Here is a 19,334-nt window from a genome sequence, read left to right on the forward strand (position 1 = left end):
CTTCATTTGCTGTTTTCTTTCAGTGTTTTCCAGGGAAACTATTCCAGCAAAGTCTGACCCAAAAGGCAACATGTCAGAGAAGAGTGTTTGTAACCCAACCTGTGATGACGAAAACATTTCAGAGAAAGAACAGGAAGAAGTCCTCGTCTTTGAGACTGAACTGTTGTCCAGCACCGATTCATATGATGATATTAAAGTGCAAACAGATGACAGTGCCTACTACGTCACATGGACAGTTTACATAGCTCTAGCCGTTCCACAGGGTAAGATGGTCCACAGAACATATAAACAATTATTATTAGCTCCGTTTAGATGGTCAGAGTGAGACGGTTGAATTTGACAGGCTCTACATATCTGCTGTAATGTAATAGTGTTTTGATTCTAAATCTCATTCCTGCACATTTGGCCTCTTTGCAGGGGAAGTCAGTGCTCCTGAAGATTCAGAGAAAGCAATGAAAACAAAGAATGTGTCGGTCCACAAAGCTCAGAGCTGCTATCATATTGAATACAAATTGTTGCCAGGTGATACTGAGACGGTTAAAGTGGACATACTAGTATTTGGGCCGGCAGCAAAAATATACAGAGAAGACAAGTGCAAGGTAAATAGGATCCTCTTTGTTTGTGTGTGTGTGTGTGTGTGTGTGTGCGTGTGTGTGTGACATTAATGAACAATTCATGAACATCATAAGTGGATGGGAGTATCTCGTGGTGTAGAGTTACGGTAAATAGTTGACTGCTCAGGGGGTGATGATGACTTTGAAATATGCTGCTGTTTGTCTAATGCAAAAATAAATGTGAACAGATTCTAAGAACGTGGCTTGAGGGAGATCAGATTTGGGTTGGCTGGGCCCAGAAGTTTAACATCGGACTCAACAGGGATGTGCTCATCAGTCTTCTATCTCATAAGATCAGGCTTCAGATTTGGAACACTAAGGATAAACTGTGCAGCCAAGCCCGCTACGAAAGAGTCAGAGCCTTCAGACTGTCACAGGAGCTGTCTGAGGATGACACAGAGTGCGGTGAGCATCCATTTCCAATTTTCTTAAAAATGATCAAAATATTACACCTATTCAGCATAAAAAGAGGTTTCAGCTTTCTGTCTGAACCATGAAGTAATCGCCAGAAAATTATATCCATTCATTTTCTTCCGCTTATCCTTATCAGGGTCGCAGGGGGCTGGAGCCTACCTCGGCTATCATAGATCGAGAGGCAGGGTACAGCCTGGACAGATTTGCTATCTCTAGCACAAAGAGACTGGCAACCATTCACACCCATTGGCAATTTATAATCACAAAAACTCGTGTATCAAATATGACACACTTGTCTTTAGAGGGATAGAAATGCTTTAACCAGTTTGATTTACAAGGGCTTCAATTGACTCAAGAATCAAATGGCCAGAAATTACAGGGGACTACAGAGACATCTGTTAAGTAAGGAAACACAGTCTCTGTGATTAGTCACCATCCAAAGCCCGGAAACCCAGTGTGAGCCAGGAAAAACCCTCCTATTGTGTTATGGAATTATGAACCTTATATTTTTACTCAGGTTGTATTGAGACGATGGTGAATAAGCTGAGGAGCCTGTGTGAAAATAAGACACACACATCTAAAAGACAAAGAAGCAATTTTTGTGTTGATCTCAGTCCAGATGTGGGATCAGAAACAGGTATGTGCATTACAACAATGAATATTTTATGTATATCAGTGTGTCATACTTTTATACTTCTTAATGAATACATTTTTTCAAACTTAAAACAGGTTTTGAAAAAACCACGAGTGATTATCATGACCTCGAGGCCATCAGAGATAGTGGCACTGCATCATTTGAAATGAGCCCTGTTTGTTTGTTGGCAGGTGAGTCAATCTCATAATCACGGGCACAGCCTGGACCAGTGCTGGTCAGCTGAAAACAAAGCACTGTTCCTATTTTCTTATGTAAGCTTGTATTTTCTGACTGTCAGGTGAGAACTCACTGACTGAGAACATCCCAGTCTGTTCTTCTGGTGTTTTTGAGATCATCTTCAACATTTCTTTGGATGAACCACTGATGTCAGACCAACTGAAGGCTGAACTCAATCCACTTGTTATCACAATTTTGTCAGCCACTTCACTGCCTTCATCGTCAGTGCCTTTTCACATCCTACAGGTGGGATGTACACATCGTTTTAGTTTTGACACCTTTCTATGTGTTCAATTCATTTCTTACTCAGTCTGCCCTTTCTGATAGTGGGCAGTGGTTTCAACTTTCAGCTCTGAGTCATTTTCTGGATTATTTCTTTTTCAGGAGAAATGTATGCCCGTTTATTGCCAGTATAAGTTCCATAATTTAAATGAACACAGGACAAACTATCACAAGCAGGACACCAACATCTACTTCAGAGATGTGAATGTAATCTTGACTGGTTTGGTGAGTCGTAAAGAGCTGTACGAGTTCCTATCCGGTCCACCTCTGGAGATAGAGGTTCATGATCGTGACCAAAAATCGGAAGCGCTGAAAACGCAGACACTTGGGACTGCTTCAGAGCATGACATCCAGTTCGGTGGATCGGTATTACAGCAGAAGTCTTCAGCCATTAATCCTCATGGTATTGCGAAACTAAACCTCTCTGAGCTACTGCTGGGAAAGAAAAGTCTAAAGGTGTGCTTGCCAATTAAATGCAGCCCTTTGCTACTGGACAGGGAGCGAAGCCCACACAAGAGGAAGATGTCAGAGAAGCCAATGCCACAAGGCCATTATTACGCTGCCAATTCTCAACTCAAAGTCAAAGTCGAGATAACTTGCCCACTCAGTGTTCAGAATGACAGCTGTGATGAGGACTCCTGTAAGGGTCTGTTTGGCCGCATTGTCTACCTCTTTGGATACAGCAACTCCTCTGCGATGACCAAGCTGAGGTCGGAGATACTGCAAATCAATGCGGCAGCTTTCCATCTGGGCTCACGCTCAGTGGAAAACATAGAGACAGCCCTGTCAAATTACCAAATGAATTTCGAGCACAGTGAGACCAAGGATCTGGATTTTGTTTCAGGGTTTCATGTGATAGATAAGAAGACCCACATCTTTGTCCTTGAAGGGCTCAAACAAAAAACAGTGAAGAGACTCTGGGAAGCCATTCCTATGAAGTAAGCCAACCCGTGCTGTCTTGTCCCAACAGCCGGTGTTAACAATTTTCACCTGTGCTGCCTGCTGGATAAAGTGTTGAGATTCCATTGAGGGTGCTGTAGTTTGTGTGATGTTTTGCAGGCTACGTGGGAGTGAGGAGGAGCAGGTGACAGTGCTATATAATTCAAACCTGGCTTTCTTCAGACGCATCTATGACTCACTAGACATGAGCCTCAGTCCTATCCATCTGAGTCAGTCACTGGAGACCATCATGAAAAAGTCTCAGATCTACGTTAGAGGCACGATCCCCCAACCCTGCTTTCAGGCTTTGTCAAGGTAGCTGAATTAGACATTTATTTTAAGTGAATAATGGTGGTGGGAGGATGAGCCAGAACAACCTTAGCTTTCGATTTGACGTGTTTTTTGGAAACCACATTGTTACTTGGTGTGTGGAACTCCAAAGCTCAGTCCCTTTTTAAATATGATTTGGTCTTCACCAGCTTCTATTTATATCCAGCCCTTAAGTTAAAGTTAACTGCTGTTCTCTATTCATCAGCTAGTCCCCAACTGTTTTGTTCTACAATCTTGCCTACATTTAATATAGTAAAGGGTTGCCAGTAAAGACAACTGCTGCACCTGAAAATCAGAGTTAATGGGAGTAAACAGAAAAAGAGCAAAGAAAGGTGCAAGCTGTTAAACCAGAACAATGAGCTGAAAGCTAGCAAAAATTTGCATATGTCTTATTGAGAGGTTCACATTGACTGACTGCTTCCACCTTATACTGGATATTTGGCATTTATAAGTGGGTTGTTTTTTTTTTTTTACATTTTATGTATACAGTGATTGTGTGGTGTGCTCAGTTTCAGAGTCAGATTCACTTCTTGCTAACCAAGTTGATCTGAAAAGACTCTAGTCTTTGGTTAGTTGGCTAGTAAAGGACCCTTGGATCAAAATGAATATGTCAAATATAAAACTAACAATTCGATATAAAATGTATAAATTGTGTAATTTATCCTTTTTCTTAGGTTAAGCCAGCTTTGTCAAGTGAAGCAGCTTAAAGAGGTGGTGGAGTACAACCTGTTCCCCTCAGCTGACATGATTCTCAGCTTGAGCAGTGTATTTGGTTTATATGCTGAGAAGAGGGAGCAAAAGGTTTGGGCAAACACTGAAGGGAGCATTCCCACTCTGCCTATCAGGATGAAAAGACATGGGCCCATCAGCACACATAACACAGAGTACATCACATGGAAACAGAACAGGCCTCTCCAACAGCTGAAAGACTTTGTTCAGGTTTGTGATATCCTATAGTACTATACACTTACTTGAAGCGTTTTATTAACAGATCCAGTCATGTGTATCATTATATTCCAGGAAAATATTAAAAAGGTGCAAGAGCAGAGAGAGCAGTTGCAGAAGCCAGAGGCTGCAGTGTTAAGGATAGACATGGCTGCAGGAAGAGCAGCACACAACTACAGCATCCAGACCTTCAACTCAAATGAGCGAGCTAGGGAACTGCTCTGCAAAAAGATGGCCAAGGTGTGTGTAGCATGCTGTCTCTAACATATATAGTATAGTATGGTACCAAGAAAGTACCATTGTAAGGTGTTCTTACAATGCCATTGTAAGAAAGCCCTCTGTCTGTACAATCTCATGGATTTGACCAGCTTTTCCAATCACATCATAAAGACATAAAATATTGTCATTAACATCGGGTTTTTCTCTTCTTCCACCACTGCTCTCTCGTTAAAAGAGTCATTTAAAAATAACTTATGAGGTGTGCTACACATGTGGCCGATTATTAGCCTTATGCATAAAATGTGATTAGGCGGAATGGTGCTATCCACCTCGGCCGCTGTATTCCAGATGGCGGGGATCCAACTGGCACCTGTGCCTGTGTATTTTTAATAGAATAGATGTAACTACACACAAACCTAATCAATGTATATTTATGAGTACAACATTTTTTTCTATTAAATAACCTCAAGAATGACTTAGTGTATCTTTAAATGTATTTTTCAACCTTTTCTGGCACACGGTGTCATTCTAGCTTGTAGAATAGTCTGTACATAATGAACATAATGAAGCTAAGTAATTTTTCTGACTGCCTCAGGTGCCCGGGCGCAGGTTTACCTACAGTCAACGGTATAACAGTGCAACAGTGGAACCGGGAGACATTCCATGGAAAACCAATGCTAGATCTTCTTCTACATCTACATTTTGGAATATTAGCACGAGCAAGTCCAAAGTGCACCCTAACCACCCAGATGAAGCTCGTGTGGAAGAGCTGAGAAAGGTAAAGTTCATTTGCAAGTACTGTGCAACAGAAGAGAAATACTAGGTTTATTGGTATTACTATGAATACACATGGGACAAGGATGACCATGACCATGAGCCAGTATGTTTAGGTTAGGTATAGAATAGCATGTAATATGACATGACTAATAATATTAGCCCTTCTGTTGCTTCAGTTGTCGTGAGCACACAATTATTTATTATCCAATGGCAGTAAGAAAACATTTGTAAGTTCTTTGAAACATCTGCCTAATCTTCAAAAGTTATGTGATGATAGTGTTTTGTAGTTGATAATTCAGTGTGCTTCCAGCCGTGGAGGGAGAACATCCTACATGCCAACACACTGAAACCCACACTTTCACGCGACGCATGGCCCTGGACTCAACACTCGGAGGACTTTGAGCTCTACAGGAAACCTCCCCGATTGTTCAGCACCTCTCCCGTGACCATCTACCTGGCTGGTATGGACACAATTAAGGAACTTAAATTACTTAATAGCTGAAGTGCAGGATCTTTAAGTGCCTTCAAATGCTTACTTACCCTCTGAAGAGTCCAAAGCACAACAAGGTTCCTCTGAATGTCTGAACTTTGCCTGCAGTCCCAGTATCATTAAATCTTTCTCCATCATTAAGACCATACACAAACAAACTTAATGTGTTGGCAGATGTAGTATTTAAAAATGACAGGAGAAAAAAATCTAGCATATTTGACCAATCACTGTAGATTCAGTGCATCATCAGAGTTCCTGAACTCTTGGAAAGCACAACCTCACTGTACACACTTTTGTGTGTGGCAAGTCTATGTGAATCTTTTTGTTTAGACTCTGGTTCCTCAAATGGAAATCCAGATTTACTAAAGTGTAAAACCAACATTTAGGGTTGAACATTTATTGTCAGGATTTACTAAAGAGGCGCCGTGTCAAGTTTGTAAATGAAAAGCATGGACAGAGGTGTGTTTGTGGCTGGCCTCACTGTCTTTATTGCAGACGTGTCTTCAGAGAAGTGGCACTTATGTACATTTCTTACTCTTTTCTGTAGTACTATATCTGTTACACAGTACTGTGCAAAAGTCTTGAGCTGCTTGAGAAGCAAAACATGTTCAAATATACATGGAAATACTTTATATGAGGCAAAAACAGACATTTCTCATCCACTTGGAAGTCAGTATTTTGTATGACCACCTTTATTCTTCAGCACAGCCTGAACTCTGTGAGGCAAAGTATTGTAGACAATATTAAGATGTATGTAAAATTTAGCAATTAAAAGGACAGATCTGAAGTGTGTAGATTAATGACTGAATCTTACTAAAAATGTAATATGCAGCCTCACATGGCATGCCAGACAAACAACATTCAAAAAAGTAAAAAGCTCTCTAAGACCATATACAGTTGCTGATATTTCAAATGAAAGAGTTTATCTTTATATGAAAACACAAATTGTCCTTTAGCTCGCACTGTTATGAAATGCTTTGCTGCAGGATGGTAGAAATGAATGAATGGTCATAATTAAAACGATGTGGTTACATCTGTGTTTTATTCGATGACTGCAGCATCATCTGGAACTTAGTGTTTGTACCTGAGGATTTTTATTGCATTCGTCTTACTAGTATTGTGGAGTTCATCGAGAAACAGACAAAATCCATGATCTGCACTAAAGTAGTTACAGTTGCAAGAAAAAGCTCACAAACCCCTCAGTAATTGTGTAAATATACAATTTCCAAGTAGAGATAATTATACTTGTTCATTTTTTCAAGTATAACTGGGATAGCTGTAGCAGCAGGTCATCTATTAATTGAGCCGTTGATGGTTCATAGAATAGAATAGAATAGAATAATCCTTTAATTGTCCCACAAGGGGAAATTTGGTTGTAACAGCAGCCAAAAAGACACATATACAAACAAACAGTACACAGGACACAGAACAGAAACATACACAATTTTTCTTACATATTTACATTAAGGACAATGGTTACTATATACAGATAGTACTGTACAGTTATTAAATTAAATAAAAATAACTACAGATAAGAGGCAAACCAGGTTGTAGTGCGAATCGGTTAATTAACTTATTGCAGTTACAGTGCTGATGTAAACATCTATGTTTGTTGGGAGCAGCTCTGATTGTACAGTCTGACAGCTGCAGGGAGGAAGGACCTGCGGAAACGCTCCTTCATGCATCTAGGATGCAGCAGTCTGTCACTGAAGGAGCTCTGCAGTTCAGCAACATTTACATGCATGGGGTGGGAGACTCTGTCCATCAGAGATGTTATTTTGGCCAGAATCCTTCTGTCTCCCACCACCTGCACTGGGTCCAGGGTGCATCCCAGAACAGAGCTGGCCTTCCTGATGAGTTTATCCAACCTCTTCCTCTCAGCTGCCGATAAACTGCTGCTCCAACATACAACACTGTAAAAGATGACAGATGCCACCACAGAGTCATAGAAGGTCTTTAAAAGCGCTCCCTGTACTCCAAATGACCTCAGCCGCCTCAGCAGGTAGACTCTGCTCTGACCCTTCCTGTAAAGAGCATCAGTGTTGTGGCTCCAGTCCAGTCTATTATTCAGGTGAACACCCAGGTACCTATAAGAGTCCACTATCTCAATGTCCACTCCCTGGATGTTCACCGGTGTCAGTGTAGTGGGTCTCCGTCTCCGGAAGTCCACCACCAACTCCTTGGTTTTCCCGGCATTGATCAGCAGGTGGTTCTGCTGACACCAGTCAACAAAGTCTAGAGTCCACTGTCTGTACTCTGAGTCATCCTCACCTGTGATGAGGCCGACTATGGCAGAGTCGTCAGAGAACTTCTGTAGGTGGCAGCGTGGGGAGTTGATGGAGAAGTCTGCAGTGTAGAGGGTGAAGAGGAACGGTGCCAGCACAGTTCCCTGTGGGGCCCCCGTACTGCAGACCAGCGTATCAGAGACACAGCCCTGTGACCTCACATACTGTGGACGTTCTGTGAGGGAGTCCAGTATCCACCGGGACATGTGGTGGTCCACTCCCGATAGCTCCAGCTTGTCTCTCAGAAGTCGTGGCTGGATGGTGTTGAAAGCACTGAAGAAATCAAAGAACATGATCCTCACAGTGCTTCCAGGCTTCTCCAGGTGAGTCAGAGCTCGGTGCAGGAGGTAGATGATGGCGTCCTCCACCCCAATGCCAGGCTGGTAAGCAAACTGCAGCGGATCCAATGAAGACCTCACCAGGGGGCGTAGATGGTTTAGAACCAACCTCTCGAGGGTACTTCATCAGATGCGATGTCAGGGCTACCAGCCTGTAGCTGCTGAGGTCCTTGGGATGGGAGGTCTTTGGTACCGGTATCACATAGGAGGTCTTCCACAGCTGTGGTACTTTCCCCAGTGACAGGCTCAGGTTGAACAGATAACCTAGGATGCCACACAGTTCATCTGCGCAGCATCTCAGGAGCCTGGAGCTGACGCCATCTGGACCTGCAGCCTTCCGCACCTTGATCTTGCGAAGCTCGTTCCTCACTTGAAGTGCTGAGATAGAAAGAGTGGACTTTGGGGGAGGGGAGTGTATGTTGGAGTCCACAGAAGCCGGGGGTGGGTGTAATGACTGGGAGCTGGGAGGTGTGAAGCTGAGAGGTGTGAAGTCCTGAGATGAAGGACAGGCAGTCCCTGAAGATGAAGGAGATTGCAGCAGGGGGGACGATGCTGTGGGAGGGGTGGGTGTTTGATCAAACCTATTAAAGTATTTATTTAGGTCATTCACCCACCCCAAGTCTCCTGCAGCCTGGGGGGTTGGTTTTTGTCCTGAGATTGTCTTCAGGCTGTTCCAAACCCCTCTGATGTTGTCCTGTTGCAGCTGCTCTTCCATCTTCCTCCTGTAGTTTTCCTTTCCTTGCCTTATCTTCCATTTCAGCTTCTTCTGAACAGCTCTCAGCTCCTGTTTGTCTCCAGATCTAAAGACTCTTTTCTTCTCCTTGAGGAGAGCCTTAATTTAAGATAAGATAAGATAAGATAACCTTTATTAGTCCCACACGTGGGAAATTTGTTTTGTCACAGCAGGAAGTGGACAGTGCAAAAGTTATGAAGGAAAAATTAGAATAAAATAAAATAAGAATAAATACAGTACACAGCTGTACAGAATAGAATAAAATAGAATACTATATACAGTAGAATAAAATAGAATAAAATATACAATAAGATAAAAATAGAATACAAATGCTATATACAACTGAGTAAAAATACAACGATGCCGGAAGAGATTATTGCACATTAGTGTTATTGCACATTTGTGGATGTGTGTGTATGATCAGTTAAAGTCTTTGTTGTGGAGTCTGACAGCAGTGGGGAGGAAAGACCTGCGAAATCTCTCCGTCCCACACCGTGGGTGCCGCAGTCTCCCACTGAAGGAGCTGCTCAGTGCTGTCACAGTCTCATGCATGGGGTGGGAGATGTTGTCCAACAGGGATGACAGCTTAGCCACCATTCTCCTGTCACTCACCACCTCCACTGGGTCCAGAGGGCATCCTAGAACAGAGCTGGCCCTTCGGATCAGCCTGTTCAGTCTCTTCCTGTCCCCAGCAGAGATGCTGCCGCCCCAGCAGACCACACCATAAAAGATGGCTGAGGCCACCACAGAGTCATAGAAGGTCTTCAGGAGTGGGCCCTCCACTCCAAACGACCTGAGTCTCCGCAGCAGGTACAGTCTGCTCTGCCCTTTCCTGTAGAGGGCGTCTGAGTTATGAGTCCAGTCCAGTTTATTGTTCAGATGAACACCAAGGTACCTGTAGCTGTCCACAGCCTCAATGTCCATACCTTGGATGTTCAGTGGTTGCAGTGGAGGATGTTTGTGCCTGCGGAAGTCTACCACCAGCTCCTTGGTTTTACTGGCATTGATCTGGAGGTAGTTCAGCTGGCACCAGTCCACAAAGTCCTGAGTCAGTCCTCTGTACTCCTTGTCGTCCCCATCAGTGATGAGGCCGACTATAGCAGAGTCATCAGAGAACTTCTGCAGGAAGCACTGGGTGGAGTTGTGGGAGAAGTCTGCAGTGTAGATGGTGAAGAGGAACGGAGCCAGAACCGTTCCCGGGCCCCCGTACTGCAGACGACCCTGTCCGACACACAGCCCTGAGTCCTCACATACTGTGGTCAGTCGGTGAGGTAGTCCAAAATCCAGGTAGTGAGGTGATGGTCCACTCCAGAGTTCTCCAGCTTGTCCTTCAGAACCGAGGGAAGACTAGTGTTGAAGGCACTGGAGAAATCAAAGAACATGATTCTCACAGTGCTCCCAGCGGTCTCCAGGTGAGCGAGGGAGCGATGTAGGAGGTGAATGACGGCATCATCCGCTCCAATGCCAGGCTGGTAGGCAAACTGAAGTGGGTCCAGTGATGAGCTCACAAGGCGCCGAAGCTGAGCCAGGACCAGCCGCTCCAGGGTCTTCATCAGGTGGGATGTCAGAGCCACCGGCCTGTAGCTGTTGAGGTCCTTGGGGCGTGAAGTCTTTGGCACTGGTACAACACAGGAGGTTTTCCAGAGCTGTGGGACTCTTCCCAGCCTCAGGCTCAGGTTGAAGAGGTGCTCCATCACACCACACAGTTGGTCCGCGCAGGACCTGACGACCCTCGAGCTGATACCATCTGGACCTGCTGCCTTCTTGGCTTTAATCCTCCTCAGTTCCCTCCTAACCTGGGTGGTTGAGAGAGACAGGCTGGAGCCTTGTGTTGAGTGTGTATTGGATGCTGTTGTTGGGGGTGGGGAGGAGTGAGCAGGGTGAATAGAGGAGGTGTGAAGTGTCTGAGGTGTCAGAGGTGGAACAGCAGCAGTGGGGGTGGGTGAGTCTGCAGCCGATGTTGGAGACTGCCTCATGGCTGAATCAAATCTGTTGAAGAAATGATTCAGTTCATTTGCCCACCTCACATCCCTCCCAGGCAGAGAGTTCTGATGTTTGTGGCCTGAGATGGTTCTGAGGCCTCTCCAGACTTCACCAACGTTATTTTGCTGAAGCTGGTTCTCCATCTTCTGCTTGTAGCTGTCCTTCCCATTCCTTATCAGTCCCCTCAACTCTCTCTGCACCCTTTTCAACAACTCTTTGTCTTTGGATTTGAAGGCCCTCCTCTTCTGCTTGAGGACAGCTTTAATTTCTGGGGTAATCCAAGGTTTGTTGTTGGAGAAACACCGTACAGTCCTGGTAGGTACGGTGTTATCCACACAGAAATTAATATAGTCCGTGATGCATGTCACAAGGCTGTCGATGTCCTCTCCGTGGTCGTCACAGATCACCTCCCACACAGTCGACTCAAAACAATCCTTAAGAGCCTCCTCGCTCTCCTCCGACCATCTCTGCACTGTGCGGGTGGCTGGTGGCTCCCTGCGCACTAAGGGCTCATACACAGGGACAAGGTGCACCAGGTTGTGATCAGATCTGCCCAGGGGAGGGAGAGGTGATGAACTGTATGCCTCTTCAGCATTGGCATACAGTAAGTCCAGTGTTTTATTGTCTCTGGTTGGGCAGGTCACATACTGGGTGAAGGTGGGCAGTGTGGAGTCCAGTGAGGCATGATTGAAGTCCCCTGATATTATGAGGAGGGCTCTCGGAGATTGTGTTTGCAGTCTGCTGACCACTGAGTGGAGAGTGTCACAGGCTGCATCCGCGTTGGCCGAGGGGGGGACATACGCTGTTATCGCGATAACATGCGAGAATTCCCGGGGCAGGTAGTACGGACGCATGCTAACGGCTAACAGCTCAATGTCTCTGCTGCAGAGTTGTTCTTTTACAGTGATGTGCCCAGGATTACACCATCTGTCATTCACAAACACTGCCAGTCCCCCTCCTTTCCTCTTACCGCTGTCTCTTGTCCTGTCCGCTCGCAGCAGCTGGAATCCCGGTAGTGTCACGCTCGTGTCCGGAGTTAGCGGTGTTAGCCACGACTCCGTTAGCATCATGATGCTACATTGCCGGTACTCCCTCTGTGACCAGGTTAGCGACGTGAGCTCATCCATCTTATTGGGCAAAGATCTTACATTTCCAATAACTACAGAAGGAAGAGATGGTCCATAACGTCTCCTTCTTGGGCGACGGCGCTCCTTCCCAGCACGACACCCCCGTCTTTTCCTCCTCAGCTCGCTGGGAATGTCGGGTCTGTCCGCCGGCAGTACCGCTGCGGGACGCAGCGCTAACAGCTGATCCTTACTGTAAACAAAGGATCCCTGCTCTGGGTCCCCAGACACGGGTGAAAAAAGTAGAAAAAAACTAAGAGAAACGACCAGAACTAGCACAAAACGGTAGAACATGGTTGCAGAGTCTAATTACTAATACGTTAGTTATAAAAAATTACGAGAAGAAAAAGATAAGAAAGAAAGAAACTCAGAATGAGCAGAGCTGCTGTAACAGGCTGCCGCACACGGGGGGCGCCGGAAGAGATAGATAGAAGGATAAATTTCAGGATTTATCCATGGCTTGTTGTTAGAAAAACACCGTACCTTTTTGATGGGTACGGTGTTGTCCACACAGAAGTTCATGTAATCCATAATGCAGTCTGTGATGCTGTTAAGGTCATCCTCCAGAGGGCTGCAGAGGTTGTCCCACACAGTAGAACCGAAACAGTCCCTCAGGGCCTCTTCAGTCTCTGCCGACCATTTCCTTACTGTGCGTTTCACAACTGGTTCTCTGTGTACTAGAGGTTTATACACAGGCTGGAGATGAACCAGATTGTGATCTGACCCCCCAGGGGAGGGAGAGGTGATGAGCTGTATGCCTCCTTGGTGTTGGCATACAATAAGTCCAATGTTTTATTGTCTCTGGTGTGGCAGGTAACATACTGGGTGAAGGTGGGGAGAGTGGAGGACAGGGAGATGTGATTAAAGTCCCCCAGAGATCAGAAAAATGGCCTGAGGGTGCTGTGTTTGGAGTCTGCTGGTTACAGTGTGCAGGACCTCACAGGCTGCTGCAGCGCTAGCAGAGGGCGGGACATACACAGCTATCATAATCACGTGTGTAAACTCTCGCGGTAGATAATACGGTCTCATGCTAACCGCTAGCAGCTCAATGTCCTTACAGCATAGCGTCTCTTTGATAGATAAATGCCCAGAGTTACACCATCTATCGTTCACAAACACAGCCAGACCCCCTCCTCTCTTCTTACCACTCTCCGTTGTTCTGTCAGCCTGGATCAGATGAAAAACCATCCATGTTTACGTGTGAGTCCGGAGTTAGCGCAGTTAGCCACGACTCTGTGAAGCACATCAGGCTGCACTCCCTGTAGCTCCTCTGATGTCGGGTAAGGGCCGCCAGTTCGTCTACTTTATCGGGGAGAGATCTCACATTCCCCATAATAATAGATGGAATCGCTGGCCGGTACCTCCTAACTTTACTGCGACGCCCGATCCCGGCCCGAGTACCGCGTCTCTTCCTCCTCACCTCGCACGGCATGTTAGCTTGCTCGGCGGTAGGCATGGCAGCGGAGGCTCCGAGGGCTAACAGCTGATCCCTGCTGTAAACAATGGGAGGTCGGACCTCCACGTGCTCTCCGGACAAAGACGCCGTAAAAAATGTAATAAAGAATACCATTGTCCATAGAATTCTGAGCTCCATTGTGGGGGACAGCAGTCCACAATAGAAAAACAAAAACAATAAACACAAAAACAACAGAGAAACATATATTAAAGAGAAAAAGGACTCGGTCAGCTCGGAGCGGCGCCGGAAGTGAGTTCAATCCCTAGAAGTACTTCAGTCTGAGTGCTAACTATCCTTAGACATGATACTGACCCCCAAGTTGCTCTTTGATGTGTCAGCTTTAGAGAGACAGGGCTTAAGCATAGAAAGAATGGGCAAATGAGACAGGTAGAACACTATATAAGAACTAGTCCATTCATCATTCCTGTTATTTCTCAACACTTCTCTTTGATTAAGGTCACACCTTTAATTTGGCCATTCCAAAACATTATCTTTATTTTTCTTTGACCGTTCTTGTGTATTAGTCTGGGATAGGTCTGTGCGATATGACCAAAATCTCATATCCCGATATAAGACATCTATCGTCCCGATAACGATATAAATCACAAAACTTTCTGTAAATTCTGTGAATCTCGGGCAGCTCGACTTGCGTGAAGTGTTTCCAGCTGGGCGTCGTGTACTTGGAGTCCAGTGTTTTAACCGATGCATGAAACTATACATTTTTAGACATAAGTTGTAACGGCCGCCGCTTTCTTTGTGAGTATTTATTACAGGGCGTGCTGCGGGGAAAAGCCTGTTCTAACGTTTGAGTCTAAGGTTTATTTTTTAGCACCGGACGGCTCTTTTTTGCTTTTCATCCGTAAATACTCTGCATACTCTTTCACGTAATTCAGTTTATTTTTGAAAAGTCTCAACAGGATCTTGAGCTTTATTGTGAAAGGCTTATGTGGAAAATAAACAAGCGGACACCTGATGGTTTTACCGTCGTTGTTGCTAACGACAACGCATAAAAACAGTCGTTTATCCATCGGTAGTGTGGTTATATTAAATATTAGAGAAAGAGAGAACTTTAAGAAATTAATATAGCCACTACAGTGACCATCAAAACGATGAAAAAATATTGCAGTAAACAGTTTATTTTGCGACACCACGAAACAAACGATAGTGTAAAATGAAACGATAGATGTTTTTATATTGTCATCCGATATATATCGTTATATCGAACAGCCCTAGTCTGGGACATTCTATTCAGACGCCCTTGGTCCAGAGAAATATCACCCTGACTTTAACTAGTTAGAATAGAATAGAACAGAATAGAACAGAATAGAATAGAATAGAATAGAATAGAATAGAAAGAGAAATTTAGGTGTTACACAGCTCTTATAGCAAGGGGAATATAAAATATAAAAGGAAGACACAAAGTGGTCCTATATACATAAGGAACTGAATTTCGTATATACAGGTAACAATGTACAGAAATATGTATAGAAAAATTGTACAGGGATATGTATAAAATGTACAGTGAACAAACAGCTGGTGAGTAAGATGACCAAAGGATGTTAAACTGTGTTATAGAGTCTGACAGCTGCTGGTAAGAATGACCTGCGGTAGCGTTCCTTCCTACACTGTGGGTGTAAAAGTCTACTGCTGAACGAGCTGCTCGGTGCTTGTACAGTCTCACATTATGGATGTTAGCCTAGACAACATCCTCTCCTCCCCAACCTGCTCGATGGACTTCTGCGGACAGTCCAGGACAGAGCTGGCCCTCTTGACCAGTTTGTTGAGTTTCCCCCTGTCCTTCTCTGCCATTCCACTACTCCAGCAGACCACAGCATAAAAGATAGCAGACGCCACCCCAGTGTCGTAAAATGCCCTTAGGAGTGTCCTGTTCACCCCGAAGGATCTCAGCCGCCGTAGCAGGTGGAGACGACTTAGACCCTTTTTGTAGAGTGCATTTGTGTTCGTGGACCAGTCCAGTTTGTTATTGAGGTGAACACCCAGGTATTTGTACTCCACCACCGTTTCAGTGTCCAAACCCTGGATGTTCACTGGTGTAATAGGGGGTGGTTATGATGTAGTTACAATGTATAAGCATGTTTGCAAATCCTGCAATTCATCATGTCAGTCTCAATAATTCACTTCAATCATAGCGCTGAATTGATGCTTTTGACCTTTATTACACGGAGTGCCAACTCTTAATGAGCACAATTGCAAAATGTGTATAAAAATCACAAAAAATAGCTTTATTTAATCATTTTATTCTAGCAATTGTTTCTTCTCTTGAGATTCAGTTTACAGACACATGTCCTGATATGTTTCTTTACAATTTACAATCAGGATAATTCACAATGAACTGCTCCATCAATAACAGCAACACTTACACCGCTATTTTTTAGTCTCATCTACTGACAGACACCTAAATTCTTTCTATCACATTCTTACTCAACTGAACAGAACAGAACTTTGGATTCAGCATCTTGCCCAAGAATATTTGGCAGACTGGAGCAGCAAAGGGTTGAACCACCATCTCTCTGATTAGCAGATGACCTGTTCTACCTCCTGAGCTACAGCCTCCCCACAACACATCAGTTTGTTGTGCATGGGGCCGCAGAGCAGTCAGGGTGCCCACGCTGAATCTTGTAACAATGGGCATGTGAGGATCAGAACTGGACCACGGAGCAATGGAAGAAGGTGTCCTGGTCTGATTAATTGTGTTTTCTTTCGTATCATGTGGATGGCTGGGTGCATGTGCGTTGGTTACTTGGGTAACACCTGGCACAAGGATGCATGATAGGAAGAAAGCAAGTCAATGGAGGCAGTGTGATGCTTTGGACAATGTTCTCCTGGGAAACCTTGGGTCCTCCTTCACCCATGTGGATGCTACTTTAACATGTGTCGCCTACCTAAGCATTGCTGCAGACTGTAATCCACCCTGCCACAAAGCAAAATGATTCAGGAATAGTTTTTGAGGCACAACAATGAGTTTGAGCTCTTGACTTAACCTTCCCCAGATCCTTTGGGAACATCTTGGCTCAGATACCACAGCACACCTTCAGGTGTGTAATGGATTTGATGATGGGTCAGCAAAAGGGGGGGACCAACACAATATTAGGCAGGTGCTCATAATGTGTGCCTGACTGGTATCTGACCGAGAGTAGTTTATCTATTTTATTTGTGTAAGAGGGTCCTTTTTGACATTTCAGAAAGGTGAAAAATCCCACAATGCTTTAGTTCACAAGTGATGCAGACACTAACTCAGTATACAAGCATGTCATGAAACCACAAGGTTTCATTTAAAGCTGCTGACGTAGTGCTACATTGATTTTCCTGATTCTGATGAAAACAAAGCACCCAAGAATTAGTTTAAGGAAAAAAGTATGTAGTAAGTGACCTATTTATATGAACATAATAATGATTAAATATTAAAATTTTTTATATTACTTGGAAATTAGACACAGTGGTTCCAGTGGATGATGTATCCCGGCATGCCAGCAGGTTGTCAGACAGAAATAAACAAACGCCAAATGAAAGCAGTTAACAAAAACCACAACACAGCACTCCAATAAGGTTTTAAACATTCACAACAGAGGGCAACATCTTTAATGCATTTTCAATAGACAGTTTTCCTTTCAGATGTAACTCCACCATGGAACTATTTTCCTGTGGCACAAAAGCAGATCTGTGATCTGTCCAACTAACAAAAAACTTAGATTTCAGCACTATGAGATGAGTTATGATCTCAAGTGAGTTATTGAAGTGTGATGTGAACCACGGAGCTATTAACATGTTTGGTAACATTTAATGAGACATACGGCGTGCTTACATTTCATGTATGTGTTTTGTTCAGGGACACTGTGAATTAGATATGTAAGTGCAGATCAGGGATAGCTCTCCTACTTCCCTCAAATACATATGTCCAAAAATGCCTTAATATTAAGTGAGACAGAGAAATACATTGTCAGAAGACCATATGAAGTTTAGTTGAATTCACAAAAGTGCATGTAATAATGTCACAGTTTGGGCCTCTTGTTGTAATTCTGATGGGGTTGAAACGTCTTTTTCAGTCTGCCACGTCTTCAGTGGAGCTGTGATGCACTTTTACTTTTCTCCACTCACGAACTGTTTGTCTGCAACTTTATTGCAGTTTGTCTGCAAGTTCATGAGAAGACTAGGCTCAGCTTCATTTTTAAAAGCAGACAAAACTGGACTAAAACATGGGAGCATACATCATGTGACAGTTACAGCCTATAGTCTCAAAGCCAACATCTAGCAAAGCACAGAATATCTAAGAGTGGATTTTCCTATGTCTGTCTACGCTGCAAGCTTTTTCACTGTACTAAAGGCCAGTATTGATCCATTTTGATTGAAGCTCCAGATGGCAGATATTTAAGCCAGTAGAAGTCTTTGCTGCTGAGTAACACACTCCCACACTGAGCTGTAGAATAAATTTGGTTAGGCAGAAGCTTAATTGATCTCAGCAGTGTACAGAGTTACTCGTTAATGTGTGCCATGTTATATTTTTCCAACTCTGTTGTAAGCTAAAACCACACCACGCCTGTTAAGTTTATCAGCTGTATGAAGTTTACAGGATGAACTCTTTGGAGTTGTTGATCCACAGAGTTAAGCGTGTGTGCTGTTGATCCTCAGGAGATCGTCTACAGCAGGAACAGCTCCAAGCAGCCAGAGCTCAGTACAGCCGCTGGAAGAAGCAGCTGCTTCCTGACGGCAGCAACGTTAACTCAGCAGACAACAGCCCCGTCCAACAATTCAAGTGTCACATGAAAGGAAACCTGGAGAGAACTCAGGATATACTGAAAGATCTGCCAAAGAAATATTCACTGAGGAAACCAGGCATGATGCTTAAGGTACAGCATTTCCACTCATTCCAAGTGGCACTCAGAATTCAGTACAAAAGAGTACAGCTCAACAACATGAAAAGCCTTCAGAATAACCATGCAGACAACTAAAACCGATCATTAAGGGAAAGTTGAGGTCAGAACTCTTGTATGTGACTGGATTAGCTTAAGCTAGAGGCACTTAACAAACGAGCAGCTAGGTGTGTTTATTCATGACTATAAAATGTTTTATTTATTTCACAGACCTGCATTTGTGTGTTTATTCAAGGGTTACAATAATACTCTCATGGCAAACGGCTTGATAATCAAGATTTTTATATTATTATTGGATAAATCTTTCATATTTTACCTGGTTCAGTTTCAAATAGCATAGACTGTATATAAAACTGTGAAGTCACCTGTGTCAAATATGCATTTTTTGTTTTTTTTGTGGGACCCTGAAGTCACCATACCAGACAAGAGGGTGAGATTATCAGTTAATGCTTGGTCAGCAACACAAAACTGTACAGGTGTAATACATGAACACTCAATGAATCTAATATTAATAAAATACTACTTCTAATATTTAATATAATTCCTAGAGTATTTAAAAGTAGAATGGGAGGCAGAGCCTTCAGTTTTCAGGCCCCTCTTCTGTGGAACCAGCTTCCAGTTTGGAATTAAGGTATTTTTTAACTT

At 43.9% G+C, this 19,334-nt stretch overlaps 1 protein-coding gene across 1 annotated transcript; it reads left to right on the plus strand.

The window, feature by feature from the left end:
* Positions 1-70: 70 nt before the first annotated feature.
* cfap92 (cilia and flagella associated protein 92 (putative)) lies at positions 71-18,911 on the plus strand. The gene is made up of 12 exons (XM_063475030.1): positions 71-263; positions 418-599; positions 803-1,019; positions 1,758-1,853; positions 1,961-2,145; positions 2,284-3,119; positions 3,241-3,435; positions 4,125-4,389; positions 4,471-4,635; positions 5,210-5,392; positions 5,702-5,852; positions 18,448-18,911. Exons 1-12 carry the CDS (start codon positions 71-73, stop codon positions 18,765-18,767), a joined length of 2,988 nt encoding a protein of 995 aa, XP_063331100.1. The 3' UTR covers positions 18,768-18,911.
* The last annotated feature ends 423 nt before the right edge of the window (positions 18,912-19,334 follow it).

The sequence above is a fragment of the Pelmatolapia mariae genome, linkage group LG5 (assembly GCF_036321145.2).
Source record: "Pelmatolapia mariae isolate MD_Pm_ZW linkage group LG5, Pm_UMD_F_2, whole genome shotgun sequence".
NCBI lineage: Eukaryota > Metazoa > Chordata > Actinopteri > Cichliformes > Cichlidae > Pelmatolapia > Pelmatolapia mariae.

Coding starts and splice junctions, on each gene's coding strand:
- cfap92 (XM_063475030.1), top strand. CDS start 71: ATGTCAGAGAAGAGTGTTTGTAACCCAACCTGTGATGACGAAAACATT. Junction 264..417: donor AGCTCTAGCCGTTCCACAGG/GTAAGATGGTCC, acceptor GCCTCTTTGCAG/GGGAAGTCAGTGCTCCTGAA. Junction 3,436..4,124: donor TGCTTTCAGGCTTTGTCAAG/GTAGCTGAATTA, acceptor CCTTTTTCTTAG/GTTAAGCCAGCTTTGTCAAG.